The 26,331-nt window shown below is 35.2% G+C and overlaps 1 protein-coding gene across 1 annotated transcript; it reads right to left on the bottom strand.

Annotated features, from left to right (window-relative positions):
• Window positions 1-966: 966 nt before the first annotated feature.
• On the bottom strand, window positions 967-26,331 carry LOC107602729 (integrin alpha-6-like). The gene is made up of 25 exons (XM_016295300.1): window positions 26,075-26,331; window positions 19,006-19,070; window positions 16,017-16,114; window positions 14,682-14,943; window positions 14,206-14,337; window positions 13,336-13,549; window positions 12,612-12,805; window positions 12,310-12,398; window positions 12,094-12,221; window positions 11,817-11,906; window positions 11,661-11,722; window positions 11,363-11,526; window positions 10,903-11,049; window positions 10,013-10,128; window positions 9,650-9,803; window positions 4,475-4,558; window positions 4,300-4,379; window positions 4,110-4,187; window positions 3,918-4,020; window positions 3,571-3,744; window positions 3,372-3,470; window positions 3,002-3,112; window positions 2,463-2,561; window positions 2,200-2,325; window positions 967-1,390 (listed from the first exon to the last, which is right to left on the bottom strand). The coding sequence occupies exons 1-25, from the start codon at window positions 26,245-26,247 to the stop codon at window positions 1,226-1,228; spliced, it is 3,207 nt and encodes a 1,068-aa protein (XP_016150786.1). The 5' UTR covers window positions 26,248-26,331; the 3' UTR covers window positions 967-1,225.

The raw sequence follows: 26,331 nt of genomic DNA, 5'->3' as shown, positions 1-26,331 counted from the left end.
CTTTAGAATCTGGTCTTACAATGGATTGTGACAGTCAAACGATAATATATCAAACTGTTTATAACAAAGTAGTTCTTACTAAAATCAGTCCCAGTTGTAGTAGTTTAAGTACAGTGAAAAAAAACACCTATGAAAATAAAATATGTACCTGACTGGTTTTAACAATTAAGCAACAAATAGAAAAAAATCCAAAGACACAAATATTTCCATTCATCCATGTTGTTTTAGCTGGATATCAAGAAAAAATATGAACCAAGCAGTCCTGACTCACACAAGCCATTCATAAAACAAAACAAAAAATAAAAATCTTTGGCCTTTGTACAACAGAAACCTCTGCTGAGAATAAATACATTAAATGTATATACATTACTGTATGAATGAGAAGTGATCTGTGATATGAAAATGGGGGTGGAACATGGAAGCAAATTGTAATTTAAAACAAAACTCAAGTAAACCACCAAAACAATGTATTTAAAAAAATTGCACCTCTTATATCAATTAAGGTCCAGCAAAACTTTTATTTGGAAAATGAATACCAAATATCTAATAATCAGTTTCATTACTTCAGTGTCAATTTAACAAATTAATACAGAATGAATACTTTTCATTATTTGAGTATTCACATTGCCAAAAGGTGCTGTTTTAGAAAAATACAAATAAAAGCAACTTCATATTTATACACAGATATTTTCAAATGACCTTCAAAAACTAAAAGAAACCTTTAGAATCTGGTCTTACAATGGATTGTGACAGTCAAACGATAATATATCAAACTGTTTATAACAAAGTAGTTCTTACTAAAATCAGTCCCAGTTGTAGTAGTTTAAGTACAGTGAAAAAAAACACCTATGAAAATAAAATATGTACCTGACTGGTTTTAACAATTAAGCCTTTGTACAACAGAAACCTCTGCTGAGAATAAATACATTAAATGTATATACATTACTGTATGAATGAGAAGTGAACTGTGATATGAAAATGGGGGTGGAACATGGAAGCAAATTGTAATTTAAAACAAAACTCAAGTAAACTTTTTTTTTTTATCCTTGTTCATCATACGTCTTCCAGACACCATTTTGTAATACAATCTCTATCAAGCTCAAATGTTTCCTTTCATGTTTTGATAGAATAGTAACAGTAAGAAAAGTTCAGCGTGTGCAAAAGTAAGCATTAAAGGCCTTAGGAAGGGAGTCTTTGGTTTGATTTCAATCAGATTAGCATTTAGCTATGAGTAGCTCTCATTTTCATTCCAAGAAGTCATCCATTGCTTCTTCTCCGGAGGATCCATTTCCTCTTTCCCCGGCTCTTTTCCCCTCTCTTCCCTCTTTATCCGCACAGCATTATAACTAGGGACGCTGTCATCATACTTGGAACGTTTGAAAAATCCACACTGTTTGAAAAAAAAGACAATTAGCGCAAGATAATGCTAACAATGCTAAACAGCATCTTTATACAGGAAAATGTGCAAAAAACAAATATGCAGGGATGTTTGCAGTGTGTGCAGCATGCCTAGCATGAGGAAAGAACGAACCATTCAATGTTTTAAACAAGATATAAGCAAGAATCTGGCTGTAGAAAGAACCATATGCGCTGAAAGCGAGAGAGATCCCAAGCAGGCCAGAGAAATGCGCAAGTTCCCAAATCAAGCCACATCTAAAGGCTTAAAAGAGCTTTAGAGATTCAGACATTCAGTCATACCCCGTCACAAGAGTTAATGCAAACATGTATAAACCCTTTCTCAACAACTTCACGCATGATTAGTTTGCATTCCTCATAGCATTTCGCTTATGTCTGAGCAATGAAAGCCATGGAAACTTCCACCGTTAACCCACATCTAGACACTGACAGGCAGCACGTGCTTCAGGCTAAAGTGGGTTAGCATGGGCTAACTCTTCATGCTAGTTCTGAGCACGCAGGTCAACTTGATCTGTGCATGAGATCTTTTACCCTAAGAGAGAGGTTCTCTGTTTACGCATCTGAAGTCAGCCTCTCTTTTTCAGGTTCTTTGCCGCTTTTGCCGAAAAAACCACACTAAAAGGGGTAAAGGTTTGTGTTTTAAGTATTTGATGTCATGTGACTTGTACAAAATGTTGGAAATCTGTTTTACAAATTGTCAGTGTTCAATAAAACGGACAGTAAAAAACAGGGTTAGGCTTTGCTAAATGGCTTTGTTTGTGAGTTTTAGTCATATCCTCTTACCTTCCAAAGCAAGAAGACCAAAAGGCCCAGCAAAAGGAGTCCGAGTAAAATGGCCACCAGTATGACCCACCAGGGCATACCGCCGTACTGCGCAACTTTGCGCTCCGGAAACACGGTAACGCGTGCCTGTAACAGGACGAATTGTCTTTCAAAATGCATTTATCACCTCAAGATGAGTTTTCAGACCTCCATATGAAGTCAGTTTGATAGAGAAGACAAATTGATCAAAATATGGAAGTATGTATGGATAAAAATGTACTCACCAGTGCTGGTTCATTTTTCAGCTGTATATTTGTAGCTGAGGTCTTTAAATCAAGTGATGCCTTGACGATAATATCAATGTAGTTAAATTTTGCATAGTCCTGTAAGAAATAGTTCATTGATAGTTTATAGTGTCCATGATAAAGAAAAGGAAAATATATATATATTTTAACACCTCTGCCAAATTATTAGAAATATTCTATCTGTATTGATGTTGGTTTCATATGTTGTCATGTACAAGAAAAATGTAATGCCTCATATGATGTAACCATCAAAAACAATTATATGAAGAAAAAAAATTCCTCTTGAACACATCTCATATGATGATTAAAAGGTTTTTAAATATAGTTTGCAAAGTAAAAAGTATTTTTTGTGGATTTCATGAACTTTTAATCCTACCACATGACATTTTTACCTTGACACACTAACTTTTTTTTTCTTATATTAATAAGCAGTGAAGCAGTTTTGTTAAAACACAGTTTTTTTATCTTTACATTATTAAAGATTATGCCATTAAAAAAAAAAGAACTGCCACACTCACCTCCAGGAAGGTAGAGTTCCAAAGGTAAGCTCTCAGGCTGATGACAGCATTGCTGTCCATTCCCGTAAGAGGGCATTTGAATGCTATACACTCCGCCCCATCCTCACACGACTAAAAACACAACAAGAAGACAGTGATTAGACACAGGACGCTGTCTATAAGCTCAAGGACACACATACAGGGCATTCAGAAATACTTCACTTTTGCAGCCTTAAGCTAAAATGCTTTTAATTATTGTTTTGCAATGTGACATTTCAGTTTTTTTCTTTTTAAAATATTTGCTCGTTTTGAGGTTTTTAGTGTAGAGTGATGTAAAAAATTAGTCTATTAGTCTGAATGCATTGTATTCTTCATGTTTGGTTGACTTTACCAAAACTGTGTATTTCCTCTTGTCGGTAAAGAGAGAGGTTGTTCCCTCTTTTGCAGGAGTTTCCCCAATTTCACGTTTAGTTCGTGACACTGAAGGCTCCTAGATAACCGTAAGACAGAACAAATAATCAGTTAATTTCAACATGAATGCAACGTTTTAATAACAACAATTTTGACTGTGATTAAGATATTAGAACTACCTTCAAACCGAGTTTGTTGACCTCATCTTGATTGGAGCAGCTGAAGCTGTCTAAACCGGTTGGGGTCATCTTCATGAGGTACAGCAGCCACTTGCCCTGAGAGTTGTGCTTAGGCCATTGGATAATCATAGAAGCCTTGCCGAATGATTGAAGGGGTTTACCCAAATTTGTAACCTGTAAATCAATACATTTAAAAGAAACGCCTCTAAATACTGTGACATGTAAGATAGTTTGTATGCAAAAAATGAAATATTTTCTAAACAAACCAAAGCAGGTATTGTAAATGTACAAAATGTATGCTTTATATACAAAATGTTACGTTTTATGTAAGGAAATCTAATAGTCACCCTGAATTCATAGTCAATTGGACTGCCGACATCAGTTGCCAACTTCATTGCGCTCTCTCCTTTAACTTCTCCGGTAAAGTAGACCTGAGATGGCTTAGCAATGCTGGAGATGGTACATGATGACAGTACATGAATATACAAATAAAGGACACTGATATTATAATCATCAGAAGATGAGAAATGATAACCTACCCTGAGAGGGACAACAGCAGCTGGATCTTAACAATGGCTTTGGCTTTGATTGCTTGTAACTGCTTCTGATCACTTGTCCTGCAATTAGCAAAAAGAAAAATGGAAATATGAATCTATGATAAAAACAAAAGAAAATACTAAACTAGTCTTGATACTCTGTGCCTTTGACAAGAGATATGTTGCTACTCACGTTTTGAGTTTAAGGTCAATTTCAATTTCAGTTGTATCCAAAGAAATTCCTCCCGTGTTCAGAATGATGTAAAAAGTTGTCTGAAAAAGTGTTGTTTTTTTTTTCACATAAAAGTCAAAACACCAGAAATAGAGCTTTTCTATTATAATAACATAAAATACAAATTATTATTCACCTCAGCATCTTTTTTGAATGGATTTCCAAGATCACAATCGGCTTGTGACCCATTCTGATTGGCTAGACAGATGACTGGTTTATCCTGTAAAGATTTAGGAGCACTTAAAAACAAATTCTTAATCAAAATGAGTGCTGTCAAACAATTAATCGCGATTAATCACATCCAAAATAAAAGTTCTTGTTTACATAATATATGTGTGTATACTGTATATATTTATTATGTACATATAAATACAAACACATGCATGTATATATTTAAGAAAAATATGTTATGTTTATATATTAAATATATTTATATATAATATAAGAATACCAATATATAAATGTATATACATGTAAATATTTTCAAAATATATGCTGTATGTGAATATATATATACATAACAAATATACACAGTACACATACATATATTATGTAAACAAAAACTTTTATTTTGGATGCGATTAATCGCGATTAATCATTTGACAGCACTTATAAAAATATTAATGATAATAAAAATAATGAACAATAAATAAGTTGGTCATAAGTTAGACATCTAGCAGCTGAACTTACACCAGATTGAATGCGAACGGCAGAATAAGAGAGGGATTTGGGGAACGAGGAAGACAGCTGCGCTTCATAAGCATCTTCACCCTGGTTCGCCACCTTGATCTCCAAGGCTATGTCCTTCTGATCACTAAGAGACAGGATGGGAACTCCATTTTCCCTGTGAGGAAAACAAAGAGATTCAAATGAATTCTTCTTCTTCATGACACTTTATTTTGCCATTTGTTTTGAAGTTTGTTTGCTCATTCACTTGAACACAACTGATGTCACTTTAAAAAAAGACATGAGGGATGCTTTCCAAAATTCTGACATATAAAACATAAAAACATGATAATAAAATGATGAACAAATAAATAAATAAAAACTCACTCAGGTAATGGGTGAAAGATGTCTCTGTTTGGTTCCCTGGTGTGGAATTTATACTGTAGTTGCAGGTCACTCTGACAGACATGATCAGCACCACATCCTTCCTTGATAAACTGAACCTGAAAGCCAATATGATTCAGAAGAACATTTAATACTGAATGAGATCTTTAGACGTGTTTGGTACTGGTTTACTTCAGTTTTTTAAGTATAAAAAAGTTAAGTTAGTTGGATAAAGTTGAGCAGTTTGTTGGTAAACCATTTCAAAACTTAGATTTAAGAGTAAATTCAAATAAAATGTTCACTATAAATATGAAAATCAACATACATTTGATAATATCCAACATACTAGGATAATATTTCGATTAGAATATGATAATAAATCCAAAGTTTGGGGTCAACATGATTTTTTAGAAAGAATTTAAGGATTCAGCAGGATGCATTAGATTGAACAAAAGATATATTAAAGATCACTTTTGCGTTGTTACAAAATATTGTGCTGCTTTATACAAAAATATAAAGCAACACAACTGTCTTCATAATAATCAGAAATGTTTCTTGAGCAGCAAATCAGCACATTAGAATGATTTCTGAAGGATCATGTGACACTGAAGACTACTGAAAATTCAGCTTTGCATCACAGGTATAATTTACTTTTTTTTTTAATTCACATAGACAACAGTTATTTTAAACTGTAAGAATATTTCACAATATTATTGTTTTTACTGTATATCTGATCAAATCATTTAAGCATTAGGTGAGAATAAGAGTTTTCTTTCAAAAACATTAACAAATCTTACCAACCCCAAACTTTTGAATGACAGTGTATATCGTGTATAATAAATAAGATCATGGTAGATCACGTGGTAGATAGTAGCTTAAGAAGATGATGGTACCTTGGTAAGAGTGGTGGCGTCTTGGTTAGTGTCCAGGATGGGAAGCAGGTTAGGGAGAGCGCTCTGTCTCTTCCTGCGTGTGGATGGCTTCAGGATCTCCACAGAGACTTCAATCGGGATACCTCTCAGTTTGTCTCTTAGGGTTTCCTTTGTACATAACATACTTGCATTATTAAAAGACATTAGCATTTTACATTGTTTGCAGCATAATGCCATTCCATAACTAAAGCGTCAAACGTGCCCTTAATCCAGAAGTATAAACAATGACCACTAGATGGCAGTACTTCCTTTTTTTACTGCATCAATGTAAAGCCATTGATTCCTTACTACCCCTGTCCCTGTTGATTTATTGTCACAGTTGCCCCCTGTAAGCTTATTCTGAAGTCCTCAATTTAAAGCTGTTACTTTAACATCATGTCACTCAGTAGTAATTTTCCCCTCTGAATGGGATGTGCTGTACCTGCAGTCTGAGGCCTCTGGTAACGCAGCTTTCTGTGCCCTGACCCTTGAGCTCTACGACTCCTGTGCTTTCATAATCATTGGCTGAGCGCGGGTTGAAGATGACTCTAGAAGGAAGATTAAGTTTCTTCCGTTCAGATTCAACCTTGATAGAGTATTTCACCTCTAAAGAAGGGAAAAAAGACATGGTCAAACCAAATGTTGTCATTTGTTTACAGTGATAAGATTCAGCACAACAGAGATGAACAATTACTGAGTAGTAATTTACCTGTGAAGGTAAACTAGAAACATGTACTTACTCAGAGTAGGATTGTAGGTTTTGGGTTTGACTGAAAATTTGAAGCAGGCTTTTACATCAAGGCTAAAAAACACAATAAAACCTTGCTTTTAGATAGGGGTTACTGGCTATTGGCTAATATCATAAGGTTTGCTTGTTTTGATTATAGTTTTCTCACCATATAGTGTCTCCACAGTTTTTCTGAGTGAGGTCTAGCTCCTTTGGAGTGGTGGTGACAGTCTTTTCAATGCTGATAACTGACCGTGCCCTATAGTGTAAGACCCATAATTAATGCATTTAATCATTCATCCATATTGCTAAATGAAGTAAAATAATAAATGATAATAATGATAATAAAATGAGGAGATATGAAAATGCATGTTAGTAAAAATGAAATGAAATGAAATTGTTTATAAAAAAAATCCTTAATAGGTTGTCTATCAATATGATCATACCTGTACACAAACACTGAATCAGAGAGAGATCCGATAGCCAGATCAGGGTAATTATTTCTGTCTAAATCCATGTTCCCAGCAAGAGAGTATCCAAAGAGTTTCACGTTGTGATCTTGTCCTCCAAGAACCTGAAATTATTGAATTTATTATTGAAAAATCAATGAGTGAATACTGAAGGAAAACTGAAAGGAACGAAAAGTGAATATATGGCTGTACCTGGGCTTTTTTAAGACCTTGAGGTGAACCATGGAAGATATATACGTTTCCAGCTCCATTACTGTCATATGGGGCACCAACTGCAACATCTGAAAAACAGCAGGATTACATTAAGAAAATTAGTTACATATTTCATCCAAATATTATTGTGGTTATCACCATTAACATAGTATTGTTTAAATGTTAATTGATGTATATAATACGCCATCTTTTCTTCTCTATATGTCTTTACTAGAGCCTGTTGGTTCTGGATGTTTTGCATTAGCTGTATTCATAGAAGAGACTATATACTAAACACATACCATGATAACCATCCAGGTTCACATCTCCCATGTTTTCCACAGCCAAACCAAACATGGAATCAGCAGCTCCCTCAATTCTCTTGGGGGTGATCTTGTCCCAAGCCCCTTCCTCGTTAAGATAAACATAGATGGCCCCACCGATATAACCATCCTTAATAAAGTACTGAGGTGCTCCGACTACAATGTCCTGCCACCTGTTTTAATAATCAGTGCAGAATAATTATACATCTAGTGTTGCTATTAGTAAATCAAACTAAAACTATTACAATTTTAAATTATATATTAAAGCTGAAATAATAAAATAAAAAATAAAATAAAACAAACATTAGATGAATCAAATAAAATCAAATAATAAAATCAAATAACCCTTAGATTTAAAAAAACATAACAGAATTTTGAAATGTTTCCTCTAAAAAAGGTTTCATCTGAAATATCAAATTACTAAAACTACAACTAAAATAAATGAAAGCTAAATAGACATATTAAAAAAATTTAATGTTAAAACCTCATATTAAATTAACTAAAACTTAAATTATAATAACAACAGAAATTCTATATAAAAAAGCTAATTTATGAATAAATACTATAAAAGTATATAAATACTACTAAAGTAACACTGATCTACAACAAATTAAACACATGAAAAACATATTCTTAATGAGACTATTTTAGATAATATCATATAATATAATATAATATATAATTATGTTTTAGTGACTCTTACCCATCTCCATTAATGTCAAGCACTGCAAGATCATAGCCAAAGGAAGAGGCAAGTCCGGCACCCTCCAGGATGTATTCAGCTGTCATCATGGATGGTTTAACGTCGTCCTTCTTTAATAGCACAACTGCCCCACTGTGATTGGCTCTTGGAGCCCCAGCAACTATAGTCAACTGACCTCTCTTGGTCAGCATTTTTCCAGAGTCCAGAGAGAAACCTGTGACAGATCCAACCAATCACAACATCAGATAAAGATTAGTTCACCAAAAGAATATTGAAAATCTTTCAGCGATGATGGAATATGCAATGATAAAACCTATAAACAACATCAATGCCAACATGCATGATTCCTACTGACTTGGTCATTCATAGTATGTCTTAGTTTTGCTCATGCAATGTGGATGTCAACACAAAGACAGCTTCAAAACAATAATGTAGCAACAGCATTCACATGTGTTCACAAAAAAGGACACAATGTAAAAGACCAGCATGATGAGAGGTTGAACGCAAATAATTGATCAAGTTGGCGTCCAGGAAATCCCACAAACCTAAATAGCTATTGGAGGCCACATCATAAACGTTCTCCTTGGCCACCTGAAGGGGAGGTGACTGATACACAAACTGATCAGGATGGCTACTGGATATGCTAGTCATGAACAGCACACCTACATTTACACAAACACGATTTGCACCAAATAAAGCACAAACAACCAACCAGACCTTAAATGGAGTAAAACCAAATAAAGGGTAAGAAAGGCAATCTATATCTAAAATATACACAGTACACATACATATATTATGTAAACAAAAACTTTTATTTTGGATGCGATTAATCGCGATTAATCATTTGACAGCACTTATAAAAATATTAATGATAATAAAAATAATGAACAATAAATAAGTTGGTCATAAGTTAGACATCTAGCAGCTGAACTTACACCAGATTGAATGCGAACGGCAGAATAAGAGAGGGATTTGGGGAACGAGGAAGACAGCTGCGCTTCATAAGCATCTTCACCCTGGTTCGCCACCTTGATCTCCAAGGCTATGTCCTTCTGATCACTAAGAGACAGGATGGGAACTCCATTTTCCCTGTGAGGAAAACAAAGAGATTCAAATGAATTCTTCTTCTTCATGACACTTTATTTTGCCATTTGTTTTGAAGTTTGTTTGCTCATTCACTTGAACACAACTGATGTCACTTTAAAAAAAGACATGAGGGATGCTTTCCAAAATTCTGACATATAAAACATAAAAACATGATAATAAAATGATGAACAAATAAATAAATAAAAACTCACTCAGGTAATGGGTGAAAGATGTCTCTGTTTGGTTCCCTGGTGTGGAATTTATACTGTAGTTGCAGGTCACTCTGACAGACATGATCAGCACCACATCCTTCCTTGATAAACTGAACCTGAAAGCCAATATGATTCAGAAGAACATTTAATACTGAATGAGATCTTTAGACGTGTTTGGTACTGGTTTACTTCAGTTTTTTAAGTATAAAAAAGTTAAGTTAGTTGGATAAAGTTGAGCAGTTTGTTGGTAAACCATTTCAAAACTTAGATTTAAGAGTAAATTCAAATAAAATGTTCACTATAAATATGAAAATCAACATACATTTGATAATATCCAACATACTAGGATAATATTTCGATTAGAATATGATAATAAATCCAAAGTTTGGGGTCAACATGATTTTTTAGAAAGAATTTAAGGATTCAGCAGGATGCATTAGATTGAACAAAAGATATATTAAAGATCACTTTTGCGTTGTTACAAAATATTGTGCTGCTTTATACAAAAATATAAAGCAACACAACTGTCTTCATAATAATCAGAAATGTTTCTTGAGCAGCAAATCAGCACATTAGAATGATTTCTGAAGGATCATGTGACACTGAAGACTACTGAAAATTCAGCTTTGCATCACAGGTATAATTTACTTTTTTTTTTAATTCACATAGACAACAGTTATTTTAAACTGTAAGAATATTTCACAATATTATTGTTTTTACTGTATATCTGATCAAATCATTTAAGCATTAGGTGAGAATAAGAGTTTTCTTTCAAAAACATTAACAAATCTTACCAACCCCAAACTTTTGAATGACAGTGTATATCGTGTATAATAAATAAGATCATGGTAGATCACGTGGTAGATAGTAGCTTAAGAAGATGATGGTACCTTGGTAAGAGTGGTGGCGTCTTGGTTAGTGTCCAGGATGGGAAGCAGGTTAGGGAGAGCGCTCTGTCTCTTCCTGCGTGTGGATGGCTTCAGGATCTCCACAGAGACTTCAATCGGGATACCTCTCAGTTTGTCTCTTAGGGTTTCCTTTGTACATAACATACTTGCATTATTAAAAGACATTAGCATTTTACATTGTTTGCAGCATAATGCCATTCCATAACTAAAGCGTCAAACGTGCCCTTAATCCAGAAGTATAAACAATGACCACTAGATGGCAGTACTTCCTTTTTTTACTGCATCAATGTAAAGCCATTGATTCCTTACTACCCCTGTCCCTGTTGATTTATTGTCACAGTTGCCCCCTGTAAGCTTATTCTGAAGTCCTCAATTTAAAGCTGTTACTTTAACATCATGTCACTCAGTAGTAATTTTCCCCTCTGAATGGGATGTGCTGTACCTGCAGTCTGAGGCCTCTGGTAACGCAGCTTTCTGTGCCCTGACCCTTGAGCTCTACGACTCCTGTGCTTTCATAATCATTGGCTGAGCGCGGGTTGAAGATGACTCTAGAAGGAAGATTAAGTTTCTTCCGTTCAGATTCAACCTTGATAGAGTATTTCACCTCTAAAGAAGGGAAAAAAGACATGGTCAAACCAAATGTTGTCATTTGTTTACAGTGATAAGATTCTGCACAACAGAGATGAACAATTACTGAGTAGTAATTTACCTGTGAAGGTAAACTAGAAACATGTACTTACTCAGAGTAGGATTGTAGGTTTTGGGTTTGACTGAAAATTTGAAGCAGGCTTTTACATCAAGGCTAAAAAACACAATAAAACCTTGCTTTTAGATAGGGGTTACTGGCTATTGGCTAATATCATAAGGTTTGCTTGTTTTGATTATAGTTTTCTCACCATATAGTGTCTCCACAGTTTTTCTGAGTGAGGTCTAGCTCCTTTGGAGTGGTGGTGACAGTCTTTTCAATGCTGATAACTGACCGTGCCCTATAGTGTAAGACCCATAATTAATGCATTTAATCATTCATCCATATTGCTAAATGAAGTAAAATAATAAATGATAATAATGATAATAAAATGAGGAGATATGAAAATGCATGTTAGTAAAAATGAAATGAAATGAAATTGTTTATAAAAAAAATCCTTAATAGGTTGTCTATCAATATGATCATACCTGTACACAAACACTGAATCAGAGAGAGATCCGATAGCCAGATCAGGGTAATTATTTCTGTCTAAATCCATGTTCCCAGCAAGAGAGTATCCAAAGAGTTTCACGTTGTGATCTTGTCCTCCAAGAACCTGAAATTATTGAATTTATTATTGAAAAATCAATGAGTGAATACTGAAGGAAAACTGAAAGGAAAGAAAAGTGAATATATGGCTGTACCTGGGCTTTTTTAAGACCTTGAGGTGAACCATGGAAGATATATACGTTTCCAGCTCCATTACTGTCATATGGGGCACCAACTGCAACATCTGAAAAACAGCAGGATTACATTAAGAAAATTAGTTACATATTTCATCCAAATATTATTGTGGTTATCACCATTAACATAGTATTGTTTAAATGTTAATTGATGTATATAATACGCCATCTTTTCTTCTCTATATGTCTTTACTAGAGCCTGTTGGTTCTGGATGTTTTGCATTAGCTGTATTCATAGAAGAGACTATATACTAAACACATACCATGATAACCATCCAGGTTCACATCTCCCATGTTTTCCACAGCCAAACCAAACATGGAATCAGCAGCTCCCTCAATTCTCTTGGGGGTGATCTTGTCCCAAGCCCCTTCCTCGTTAAGATAAACATAGATGGCCCCACCGATATAACCATCCTTAATAAAGTACTGAGGTGCTCCGACTACAATGTCCTGCCACCTGTTTTAATAATCAGTGCAGAATAATTATACATCTAGTGTTGCTATTAGTAAATCAAACTAAAACTATTACAATTTTAAATTATATATTAAAGCTGAAATAATAAAATAAAAAATAAAATAAAACAAACATTAGATGAATCAAATAAAATCAAATAATAAAATCAAATAACCCTTAGATTTAAAAAAACATAACAGAATTTTGAAATGTTTCCTCTAAAAAAGGTTTCATCTGAAATATCAAATTACTAAAACTACAACTAAAATAAATGAAAGCTAAATAGACATATTAAAAAAATTTAATGTTAAAACCTCATATTAAATTAACTAAAACTTAAATTATAATAACAACAGAAATTCTATATAAAAAAGCTAATTTATGAATAAATACTATAAAAGTATATAAATACTACTAAAGTAACACTGATCTACAACAAATTAAACACATGAAAAACATATTCTTAATGAGACTATTTTAGATAATATCATATAATATAATATAATATATAATTATGTTTTAGTGACTCTTACCCATCTCCATTAATGTCAAGCACTGCAAGATCATAGCCAAAGGAAGAGGCAAGTCCGGCACCCTCCAGGATGTATTCAGCTGTCATCATGGATGGTTTAACGTCGTCCTTCTTTAATAGCACAACTGCCCCACTGTGATTGGCTCTTGGAGCCCCAGCAACTATAGTCAACTGACCTCTCTTGGTCAGCATTTTTCCAGAGTCCAGAGAGAAACCTGTGACAGATCCAACCAATCACAACATCAGATAAAGATTAGTTCACCAAAAGAATATTGAAAATCTTTCAGCGATGATGGAATATGCAATGATAAAACCTATAAACAACATCAATGCCAACATGCATGATTCCTACTGACTTGGTCATTCATAGTATGTCTTAGTTTTGCTCATGCAATGTGGATGTCAACACAAAGACAGCTTCAAAACAATAATGTAGCAACAGCATTCACATGTGTTCACAAAAAAGGACACAATGTAAAGACCAGCATGATGAGAGGTTGAACGCAAATAATTGATCAAGTTGGCGTCCAGGAAATCCCACAAACCTAAATAGCTATTGGAGGCCACATCATAAACGTTCTCCTTGGCCACCTGAAGGGGAGGTGACTGATACACAAACTGATCAGGATGGCTACTGGATATGCTAGTCATGAACAGCACACCTACATTTACACAAACACGATTTGCACCAAATAAAGCACAAACAACCAACCAGACCTTAAATGGAGTAAAACCAAATAAAGGGTAAGAAAGGCAATCTATATCTATGCCTTGCATCCTAACTGTGCTGGAAATGTTTATACATCCTCCTAATCACACATGATGGAGTGATATGGATGATGAATGGAATGTCATGTGATGAGGGACTCACCTAAATAACTGTTAGCAGGGACAGGCACCAGGTCTGGATCAAGTCGGCCCTCGTCTCCAACTTCATATGGGCCGTCATCATAGATATTCTCATCCCACAGAGAGCTGTTCTTCTGCTCCATCCGCACCACTCCTGACATCCACCCAGCGGAGGAGAGAGTGAAAAGGAAAGGAAAAGGGCGAAGGGTTGAGGATGGAGAAAGTGAATGAGAGATGTCAGAAAAGAAGTTTAAAAAGGGGCGATAAAATACAATATGTCAGATGCAATGAACTGACAAAGAAAATGAACATGTCGTGAAGGTGCAAAATTGAGTGATGTGGGGAATTATGGGCCTTGTTTGACAGTGGCCATTGCTTGACCTTCTCATAACAACTGGGTTTTCACTTAACATTAAATATTATCCCAAAAATGAGATTTACCTATACTTCAACGCAAATATACATACAAGCACTCTAATCCAACTTGTCCTCCAATACCTTTCCAGTTGTAAGCACCCGGTGCTCCAAACACCAGATAGTGATAGTCCTTTGTGAATGTGGCAGAGAGACCCTGCTGGCATGATCCGAAGCGCTCGTGTCCTCTGTTTCTCCCTTTACAGAACATCCAGTCCCCTCCGTCTTCATCCGAGGTATTATTAATCGTTAGGTCCTCACTTAGTACGTAGCAACGACCCGTGATGTCACGCAGCTCCTGAACTGAGTCCACAAATAAGCGTCGCTGGTAGCGATGCGCACAGACCTGGGAGAGAGACAGCAGGAGTTCAGTTTAAATCAGTGAATTAAATAGCATAAAACTGTAATACATAGATAAATAAACTAAAGAAATAATCATAGTACATAATAAAAAATTTATAAAAACTTTTTTGCACTGTTACAAAAAGGATATTTCCGCTATATACTACCGTTCAAAAAAATTAAAACCGTTTGGGGTTGGTAAGAGGGATTGCAACTCTCTTTTCTTCACCAAGGCTGCATTTATTTGATCAAAAATAGAGTAAAAATATTGTGAAAAATTATTACAGTCTAAAATAACATTATTCTACTGTAGAATAATTTTCTAATTTTCAAATGTATTTAAGTTTACTAAATATCGAAAGAACATCATTTATATGAAATAAAAAATCTTATGTAACTTTTGATCAAGTTAACTTGTCATTACCGCATTAAATATATTTTTTAAATACTGACCTCAAACATTTTTCCCCTTATTTTTACATTTAGATTACCTTGGCTGTCATCTTTAGCAAATCTCAAAATGAATATCTATTTTTATACTGTACATTGTATTTCCTAAATTCACTTGTAGCGTTTAACATGAATGATTTCAGTTGTTGTTGTTTTTTATTTTAATTAATCGCGATTACTCATATTAAAAAATATATGATTTACATATATATATATATATGTGTGTGTGTGTGTGTGTGTGTGTGTATTTATATGTATATATAAATATACACACATATATATATTTAAGAAATATATGTAATATTTATATTTATATATAATATAAATCATATAAATATATATATAAATATATATATATATACACATACATACCTATACATATACCTGTAAATATTTTTTAAATATATACATGTAGCCTATGTGTGTGTATTTATACATACATAGAAATATACACAGTACACGCACATATATTATGTAAACACAGACTTTATTTTGGATGCGATTAATCACGATTAATCGATTTGACAGCATTATTTCATTTTTACTCATTTCGATTAAATAGTGTATCATTTTAATATTCACACACTCTCTCTTTTCAATATAACACACACTCTCTCTCTCTCTTACCAATATCTTTCCTCCAGGTCCCTGGCTCTGTACAGTTACTCCCATCCACTGGTTTTGCTTATTTTCAGTTTCCAGGTTTTCTACATGCACAAGAATGTCTGAAAGTCAAGAGTTCACCCAAACTGAGTTCTGTCATCATTTGAAGAGTTCAGATGCGAAAGCTTCTAAGTGCCGTTTGATATTTTCTTCTAAAATGAGCATTTTTAATCAGGCTCCTATGTGTAGGTTCAGTCATTTCACTTTAATGGCAATGAATAGGTTCTGTTCATTGCAATTAAAGTGAAATAATTGAACATAAACATAGGGCCTGAGAAAAATGCTCATTTTAGAAGAAAAATTCAGATTGCACTTAGAGGCTTTTGCATCTAACTCTTCATTTACACACCCTCATGTCATTCCAGACCTATAAGACTTACCTTCTTCTGTGGGATATAAAAAACAAGATATTTTGCTAAGTGCCTCAGTGATTTTATATATATATATATATATATATACACACACATACATATACATTTACATATATATATATATATGTGTGTGTGTGTGTGTGTGTGTGTGTATTTATATGTATATATAAATATACACACATATATATATTTAAGAAATATATGTAATATTTATATTTATATATAATATAAATCATATAAATATATATATATATATATATATATATATACATACATACCTATACATATACCTGTAAATATTTTTTAAATATATACATGTAGCCTATGTGTGTGTATTTATACATACATAGAAATATACACAGTACACGCACATATATTATGTAAACACAGACTTTATTTTGGATGCGATTAATCAATAAAGGAAATTTAGTCCACAGACTACCTAGGATATTCACCACCAAAGGCTGTATCTCTGGTTTCACTTCATTTATGCAAGTGAAAGCCTCTTTTCTCTTCTTTGGATTGACTGGTTCAGCGATAACATTCATCCCAACACTTCACAGATTTTAGCTACACAAGCTCTCTTTGTGGGCATAGACAAAAAGGGTCTGACTGAAGAAAAGCCTACATTTCCCACAATACCCCCACCAAAAGTTGAATAAAGAGTAAAAGCACATGGCAATGTCCTAGAACTCTTTAGATGCATACACTGTTTTACTTTTCCCTAAAAGTAATATATTTACAAGAAGCTTGTCATATTTACAAGCTTGACATGGGACTTTATACTTTACGTTTTACTTTATCTACCCCTTAAAAGGTGCATATTAGCACGTTAGAGTAGTAATATGTATCCTCAAGACACAACAATGAACCTTTTAGGGGTAAATAAGGTACAGCGATGTCCCTTAAGACTGCTGCCTTAAAGGTATCATTTTTGCACATTTTCTTCTAAGAGTGTACAAGCCTCTTAATTTTGATTTCCAATTTCAATGTCATTTGGGAAGTGCAGTTCAAGTGCGGTCCATTTCAAATGTGTGAAACTATTCAGTCATTATTACATTTATTACTTAAGCATACAGATGACCAAAGACGTCATTTTTGTTATTTCTGGATAACTCAATAAAGGTCAGCTGAACATGTGTTTGCATATCCCTGGGCCTAAAATATAGTGCAGAATTCTGGGGTTGCATAGGTTTAAAAAGGGTGGGAATTCCCTTCATTTCATGCTTTGATCTACTGATATTTCCAACAATCACTACTAATGCCTTCTGTAAGTGAACAACCATATAGACCAAGATGAAAATTGCATTTTTGAGAAACATGGTCAACAATGTGGTCAGAATGATGGTCATAATAAATTGCAAATATGTTTACACTGATTCAATCATCAGTTGCACACACAACAAACCACTTATGAATGTTTGGAGCAATATTTCAAACTCTATAAATTGATATTTGTTCATTACATATGGACAACGTGTTATGAAGTAAATGGCTCAACTTAAGCATCTCTAGCGTTTCATTATTATCTTCTATTTCTCCCCACATGGGTCTTCAGTAAATGCCCACATGCCCACACAGAAAATGAGCCATTGTCTGGACACATTACTTGTGCACTGTGTATTAGAGAGTGGGGGGAAGTCTTCTGTACACTCTTTCTATTCTTTCAACTGGAAAAACTCCCCATTGAATATCTTTTCTCTTCTGAATAAAGGAAATTTAGTCCACAGACTACCTAGGATATTCACCACCAAAGGCTGTATCTCTGGTTTCACTTCATTTATGCAAGTGAAAGCCTCTTTTCTCTTCTTTGGATTGACTGGTTCAGCGATAACATTCATCCCAACACTTCACAGATTTTAGCTACACAAGCTCTCTTTGTGGGCATAGACAAAAAGGGTCTGACTGAAGAAAAGCCTACATTTCCCACAATACCCCCACCAAAAGTTGAATAAAGAGTAAAAGCACATGGCAATGTCCTAGAACTCTTTAGATGCATACACTGTTTTACTTTTCCCTAAAAGTAATATATTTACAAGAAGCTTGTCATATTTACAAGCTTGACATGGGACTTTATACTTTACGTTTTACTTTATCTACCCCTTAAAAGGTGCATATTAGCACGTTAGAGTAGTAATATGTATCCTCAAGACACAACAATGAACCTTTTAGGGGTAAATAAGGTACAGCGATGTCCCTTAAGACTGCTGCCTTAAAGGTATCATTTTTGCACATTTTCTTCTAAGAGTGTACAAGCCTCTTAATTTTGTTTAGCATGTTAATACTGAAAGACCTGGGACATACGAGGTCACACGCAGAGGATTTCCAATTTCAATGTCATTTGGGAAGTGCAGTTCAAGTGCGGTCCATTTCAAATGTGTGAAACTATTCAGTCATTATTACATTTATTACTTAAGCATACAGATGACCAAAGACGTCATTTTTGTTATTTCTGGATAACTCAATAAAAGTCAGCTGAACATGTGTTTGCATATCCCTGGGCCTAAAATATAGTGCAGAATTCTGGGGTTGCATAGGTTTAAAAAGGGTGGGAATTCCCTTCGTTTCATGCTTTGATCTACTGATATTTCCAACAATCACTACTAATGCCTTCTGTAAGTGAACAACCATATAGACCAAGATCTGTCTGGATCACAAAAAAAGAGAATAGCTTTAGAGTCACATTTTCCAAACAGACAGAGACAGCACTGTTTTTCTGAAAGGGCAACACAAACTTTTTTGTGCTGGGCAAAAATAGCCACTGAATACCTGCTATTCATTGCACTCTTGAGAGCATACAGATTGCTATATCTGATGAAAATGTTCATGATTACATTCAATTTAATGCAATGCTTAGGCTTGAAAATCACTACATTTACACATCCTACAACACAACAAAGAATGTTCTAGTGTCCATTAACTTTAACCATAAAAGTAAAGAAAAACAACAACAAAAGATATTACTGACAAACATATTCATAAGAATATATGCATACACACAGTCACAGCAATTCATAACTGTTTTATGTTTTGCAAACTGGTATCAAATTCATATGAATTTGTATTTGAAATTGAATCTCATTCATACATTTTCACACAGTCTTCTTACGCCTCAGAAAATAATTAGATTTTCTCATGATCAGGTTGATTTATACTCTGGAGCCGCAATATTTCCTAAAATGAATGCAGACAAGACCCCTTCATTTTATTAAAAGCTTTGTTATTGGACCAGCAGCCCTTATGTTAATTGACCTACAGATCTCAGGAAATTGCAATAATCTGGATCACAATCAGCTCCTGAACAGCATCCTTCCATTCTGAAAACCCCATAATTGATTTGTGGCTAATGTAATGTGCCTCCATTAATCACTCCCCAGAAAGATGTAACGAATAGCACAACAAGGATATGCCTCACTACCACTATTGAGATGGTTTGCTCTGTTACAGTTATATCTACAGGACTAACAAGCCCAAATTCCAAGAAAAAAAGATGAAATTGGAAAGAACATTGCACATTTTTTGGTAACTTTTAAAAAAAGGAGTGTCCACAGAACAACAGAGGGGAGAAGATGAAAGATTCAGAAAGTGAGAGGGATTAAGTGATAGAAGGAAAGAAAAGAGAGAGGTGGAGGTGGGGGAGGGGAGAACAGAGAGGACAAGTATTCTATTTACTAAGAGCTTTTTCAGAGAGTCCTGAGGCCAGAGTCTGACACTGGCATTCAATTATGCACAGAGTGATGCAGACACAGAGAAATATGTCTCATCTGTTAAAAATGTCAGGCTCTCAACAATTACTCATTCTAGAGAGTGAGTGGTCTTGACTTCTAAAGCATTTCATATAATAGGAAAGCAGAAACTGCAGGCCTGGCAAATTGAAAAACGTTACTCTGATCTTGTAAAGTATTCGCAAGATGTTTTGCTCTTGCAGAACTAGTCACCCGTGTGTTTAGATGCTTGTTTGTCCAAATTGATCATTTTAAACTACTGATTTTAATTAATCTTTTCATTAAACGGCAACAAATAAAGTTAAATGGCTACCCCATTAACTTTTAATGCAAACGTTAAAGGCAGGTGTATCTGTTATACAGTCAGATAACAATGCACAATAACCAACACAAAAAGTCTCTTTCTATCTCAAGACATGAAAGTGTATGAGTGTTTGGCACTGGTGTCAATAAAATGATTCTGGCTAGCTAAATATTATGGTGCATTTGACCTGTGCCATGTTAGAATTACTGTAATTACGAGCTTCCAACTTGTCCTTTCATATATTTGTCAAACACATAATTATAACTCAGAATTTTGTGAAAGCTCCCATTTGATTGTGACATCATGTAAAAACAACCAAAATTGTTGCTAACAGTAGCAACCTCTACACACATTTCTGTTGTGCCACTTTACAATAGCAAGTGTTACTTGTTGCGCTTTCTTTGATTTTACAAGAGAATGGGAATTTTGCTGTCATTACCAGCAAATCCACACTTGGATTCATTTTTGCATTTATGGCTGTTGCTGTAGAAACAATAATTTCTGAAACTTCGAGTAGAATCATCTTGTAACTACGATATTTCCAATGTGGCATGAACACTGTGTCTTTAATTCAAAACTTTTTGCCTCAACTCTTAACCCACACTTGTTTACTCACTGATACAGCTAAAAGCATGTTATTATTTGAAAAGCACTAAATCGTGGTTATATTGTAGTAGGCCAAACAATTTTATAAACATGCTCTCATAATTTTGCATGGAATGCTAAGCATTGATGTTTTGAGGAATCTACAGAGGAGGCCATTGCTATGGTGCAAGAGCTGGGTCTGCTGAGGAGGTTTGGAGTGTCATGGTTCACATTACGATCTGACAGCAGCTGAATTACAGCTCCAGATGTGCCTCAAACATTTCAAAGACTCCAGGCTTAAAGATACAGACTGCAAACTGATATTACCTGACCTACTGTGCACAACAACGGTGCTGTTGAAGAACAAGATTTTTCTCCAACTCCCTTTAGGCAATGATACTTTCATGACTAGCTACAGGTCTAGGCATCAGTATTCACAAAATATGTGTTGAATAAAGTCAAGGTTCTTGTGGCTCAGTGGTAGAGCAATGCAACGGTTGTGGGTTCAATTCCCAGGGAACACACATACTGATAAAAAATGTATAGCCTGAGTTCACTGTAAGTCGCTTTGGATAAAAGCATCTGCTAAATGCATACATTTAAGTTCATCGCTAATATTCACAGGGCCTAATTTTGATCTTTTCGGTGGTTTGATATTTCTCTATGGCTCAATAGGCTATACTACTCAAGAGAACTGGAGGCTAAAATGCACATGCATGAAGTCCATCAAATATGGTAAACAAAAGCTCAAATATTCTTGCTTAATATACAAGAACCAATGTAGTTTGTTCCGGTGCATTAAGCAATTACTGTAATGCTGCCTTTGACCATATTTAATGTGCTCTTTGCTCTATGTATGTGCATTGTTCAGTGTCTATTTGTAAATAACAGTTCGATTTCATTCTCAGTAAATTCAATCTGTTTCTCATATGAAGCAATCAAACTGTTTGACATTTGGATTGTTTTTACAATGTCTTTATGATCTTTTTGAAGCTTAAGTTTTGGTGGAATGGACTTTGGAATGGTTTCATTAAAAATATTTTCATTTTGGGTTTCAAAAGAGTTTGGAAAAACATATGGGTGAGTAAACGATGACTACTGATGAATGATGAATTTTCATTTTTGGGTGAACTATTACTGTAAAGGTGATAAAGAAAACAAATTTTCTTCTTAATCTATGGGCTTTTTGCCATTATTATATTTGAGATTGAAGAAATTAGAAAGTAGAGAGACAATGGGATTGGGAAATGACATATCGAATGGGCAAACTACGGTGGTTAGTTTGAGACTACTTGAGACTGGCCAATGCAATAGAAAGTAACAGATGAATAAGACTAATACCTGCCTGCTCTTACTGCCGTACAAATTCAGCCCAATCTTTATGCCTACTCCTGCACAGGAAGCTAAGAGAATCACAGGAAGGAAGCAGTAGCCCATTTCCATGCAGACTGGACCCACTGCACTCTGGGATATGGGCCAACATATTATTGTATATACTGAATGTGTTTTCAGTGGCTACATTGTTCCACCACATGTTAAAGCCAAATCAGATTAAAATTTGGTTATTATTGTTCAAGAACGTGTTGAGGAAACACTAGATACCCAAAGAAACCTTCAAAATATGTCACACTGCAAAGTTAACCGTGAAAGTTGGAGAACACAGACACCCCTGTCCCCACAGACACTCAGATCCTGTTTGCACCAGGACATGCATCTCAAACATGTCTCCGGTGACCACTTGTGATCAGATTTCAAAAGGAGGGTCTCAGATTTCAACAATATGTGATTTTGTGACTAGATACATCACTCACAATGTCAGCGTGTTACTGCAGGTGGATAAAGTACAAAATGTAATAATAAGACAAACACTGAAAATTGGCATGTCACGTTTCAGGTTGAATGCTCACTGTTATTTTTTAGGGGTTACCTGCATTACATGAACTCAGGTCACTGCATGTTCTGTGAAGCCTTCTGCATGTATATGTATGGGCTTGTCAGAATGTTTCAATTGGATGTTTATTTACTTTAATTTCTGCACAGTCGTTTAAAACCCTTAGCGCTGTGGTTCATTGACAGGTAACTAGGTGGTGCTTCACTCTTGCTCAGAACGCATTTTACTATGAACTGGTGGATACCATTTTGTTTAACTAAATCTTTTCAAACAAAAAGAAAAGAAAGTGCTGCAATGTACTTATGAAACAACTGCCATTATGAAAGCACCACCAGCCCAGACTGCTTCAGTGAATTACTGGCAAGTCAAAACCAATCAATTACTGGTGCCAAGATGAGGGCTCAGGTTCAGTGAGAGCTTAGATCTTAAAATTACTTTCTGCCAAGTCCTGCCTCCTGAGTTAAAGTCTGGGCCCACTTGCTGAATATTGTTTCCCACTATTCTTACAGGTACTCTGTTACAATAGGATCATTTCACAAAGAGTAACACAGAATAAATGAGACTCCAGGGTACTGACAATACCTCCCTATGTTATGCTGACCACAATTACATGTTAATATTCCACACCTTTGACTGAGACATTGGGACAAAATGCATTGATAATTAATACTTATAATAGCTATGAGAAACAGTATTGTAGATATAGAGATATTTGTACTGTAGAAAAATAAATAAAAGTACTTAACATTAAAAAAAAATGAAAATTAGTTTTATTTGTGTCCACCTACAAAATGCAGGTGGACACCTGCATTTGTGTCCACCAACAAAGTAGCCATTGTCTGTTTGTATCTGTGTGTATGAGGTGGTTTGCTAAGAGAATCTGTTTTCCAAGTCCCCTTTAATTAAGCAGCATTGTGCATTTTAGTAGTGAGCACACACAGAATAAGAATGGAATCACTTTTCAGGTTTATGCTCCTCATTTCCAACTTGTGTTTGACTGTCACAAGAGAAATGTTAAGGTGCCAGACAAACACACACACTGCCTACATTACCAAATAGCAGCTCCATCCTGCCAGCTATGACAAGCCAAGGAATTCTACATCAATGCTACACTCCCCCCAACACACACACCCTGCCCTGCCTTGGCCTGCAGTAATGTGAATCACCTCCACACATACACACACCTGTAGGGCATGTGTTACTGACTAGAAGATTTGTTGTGTTCCAACACAGCCAGCCAGTCTGCCAAGCCCATGAGATACACACTGAGGATATGAGTCAGAGCACACACACACACACACACACACACACACAAATGTGACTTTCATACACTGGGTGTGGTTTACAATATTTGAAATATATCATAAATCCATACAAATAAGATGCTGCTATATGATTGCACAATTCAGGGGTTGCAAAATGTGGTTGGTGTAAGGTTTGCTACTAAGCAACAGTTTGTCTTCCTTAAATTGGTATTCTGATAACCAAAAGTATGATGTTTGAATTTTACTGGATATATAACCACAACTAAAATGAAGGGCTGTTCTCATAATCTTCTTGTTTCCTCTTTTTCCTGCTTTCCGCGGATTTGTTTATGTGGTAGTCTTGCGTACTCATCAAACTTGGCATTGTGCTATTGTGCAATTCAAGTATTTTAGGCTCTTGTATGATCAACAGCATGTGGTGTTCTACATTTGTTGCTTTGTATAAAAGAATGTGCTAAATAACTAAACGCAAATGTAAATCTAACACATCAAAACTACATCAGTCCCTTGTATAACTGGTAGGCTCACTCTCTGCAGGACAAACATGAGGTCAATCCTGGCAGTCTCTCTCCTGTGCTGCCACGGTTGATGGCAGTAGAGAGGTTCAGGAATGAGTTACAGGCTTCTGCACACATTCTTTCACTTGCGTGTTAGGCTTGAAACTTACAATGCATGTCTGATGCTGCCAAGGCAACACGGGTGTGTTTTTTAGTGAACCACCAAAACAATATCAAATTGTCATTACTGAGAATTCTATAAAATGTGTTCTAGAAACACTTTCTAAAGTTTGCAACTCTCAAATAACCTTAAGTACTAAGGATCCCACCTACAATCTAATCCTTGAAGTGCTTGAGGTCAAAGAGGTTTAAAATTAAAGGATGAAGGAGACCAGACATCTCCACAGCGAGAAAAGAGAAAGAGACAGACATCTCTAATGAGCTCCATGAAGCTAGACATGCATGCACAGTAGTGTGTGGATAAAATTATGCCCTGAAATGACATAAACCTCAGAGTCCCAAATAAAAATGGTCCTAAAGTCATTACTTAGGTTTCTCTCCCTCATACTCTTCCTGGATATTACATTATCTTTTCCATTTTCCATTAGTGTCAACCCTCAAAAACACATAAAGGTGACCAAAAAGTGTCTTAAAAGTGACTACACAACTCTTGTGTGCTGTATTCCATGTGATACAGCTTTGTTTAGGAAATAAACTCGAAATAATGTCTTTATTTCCTTTTATTTTTCACCATATTATAGCAAATCCCGAGATTATCATCGAACAATAAATTTAATTTCTGTTTTTTTGTTTACATAATGACTGTATTGCTTGGAATAGCGCGCGAGTATGCTATGAAATATGTTGGTGATGCTGCAGCTGCGCCTTTTTTGAAATTTGGCTTCTTCAATCAACATTGTAATTGCATGGAAAAGTCATTCTTCGAAACTTCTCCTTTTGTTTTCAGCAGAAAGATATGCTATGGGTTTAAAACGATATGAAGGTGAGTAGCTAAATTATGACAGTGTTTTCATTTTCGTTTGAACTAATTGTTTGGGTCACATTGTTTAATGCACTTGCTTGGAATGTAGTGCAATGCATGGGGGCGCATATGTCTTGAGGCTTAACAGTAAGGTCAGGTGTGGATTTCCTATGAGAATAGCATAAATATGTACATTGGTGTATACTGCCAAAAAAGAATCCAGCTACATACTATTAAATGTAGTGTGTAGCCTATTACAAACATATTCTACAATCAATGTGTTCAACAAACAAAAATGCTCTACGACCAAAGTACCAAGATTCAACCTGCTGCAAATGTGGAATAAACTCCACACAAAAGCCACGATACCTGGATTCCAAAGAGTATAAAATAAATGCTTACATTCTTTTATCAGCTGGTCTGAGTTGTCGGTGCATGGCAAGGGAGAACCCGAACAAGCTGTTGGCATCTCCCGTTTTCCTGATAACATTGTCTGTGTCCAGGTTGAAGGCAGAGATCAGGGTCCATCCCAACAAACTGAGAAGCGGTAAAGTTAAAGTCCTGTAAGATCCCATAGCGATGTTGGGTTGAGTTCGTGTCGGGTTCTTGCTTTAGAGATGAGACTGCAGCCCGCTTCTGCTGGGTTTGTGGATGTCTAT

This window comes from Sinocyclocheilus grahami, unplaced genomic scaffold (assembly GCF_001515645.1).
Source record: "Sinocyclocheilus grahami isolate Dianchi unplaced genomic scaffold, SAMN03320097.WGS_v1.1 scaffold334.1, whole genome shotgun sequence".
Classification (NCBI taxonomy): domain Eukaryota; kingdom Metazoa; phylum Chordata; class Actinopteri; order Cypriniformes; family Cyprinidae; genus Sinocyclocheilus; species Sinocyclocheilus grahami.
This window is presented reverse-complemented; position numbering and strand designations above follow the sequence as displayed.

Excerpts from the sequence above, each read along its gene's own strand:
- LOC107602729 (XM_016295300.1), bottom strand. The coding sequence starts at position 26,247 with ATGGGATCTTACAGGACTTTAACTTTACCGCTTCTCAGTTTGTTGGGA. Across the intron at positions 4,380-4,474 it reads CATTCAAAAAAGATGCTGAG|ACAACTTTTTACATCATTCT; the intron begins GTGAATAATAAT and ends ACACTTTTTCAG. Across the intron at positions 3,745-3,917 it reads CAATTGACTATGAATTCAGG|GTTACAAATTTGGGTAAACC; the intron begins GTGACTATTAGA and ends ATTGATTTACAG.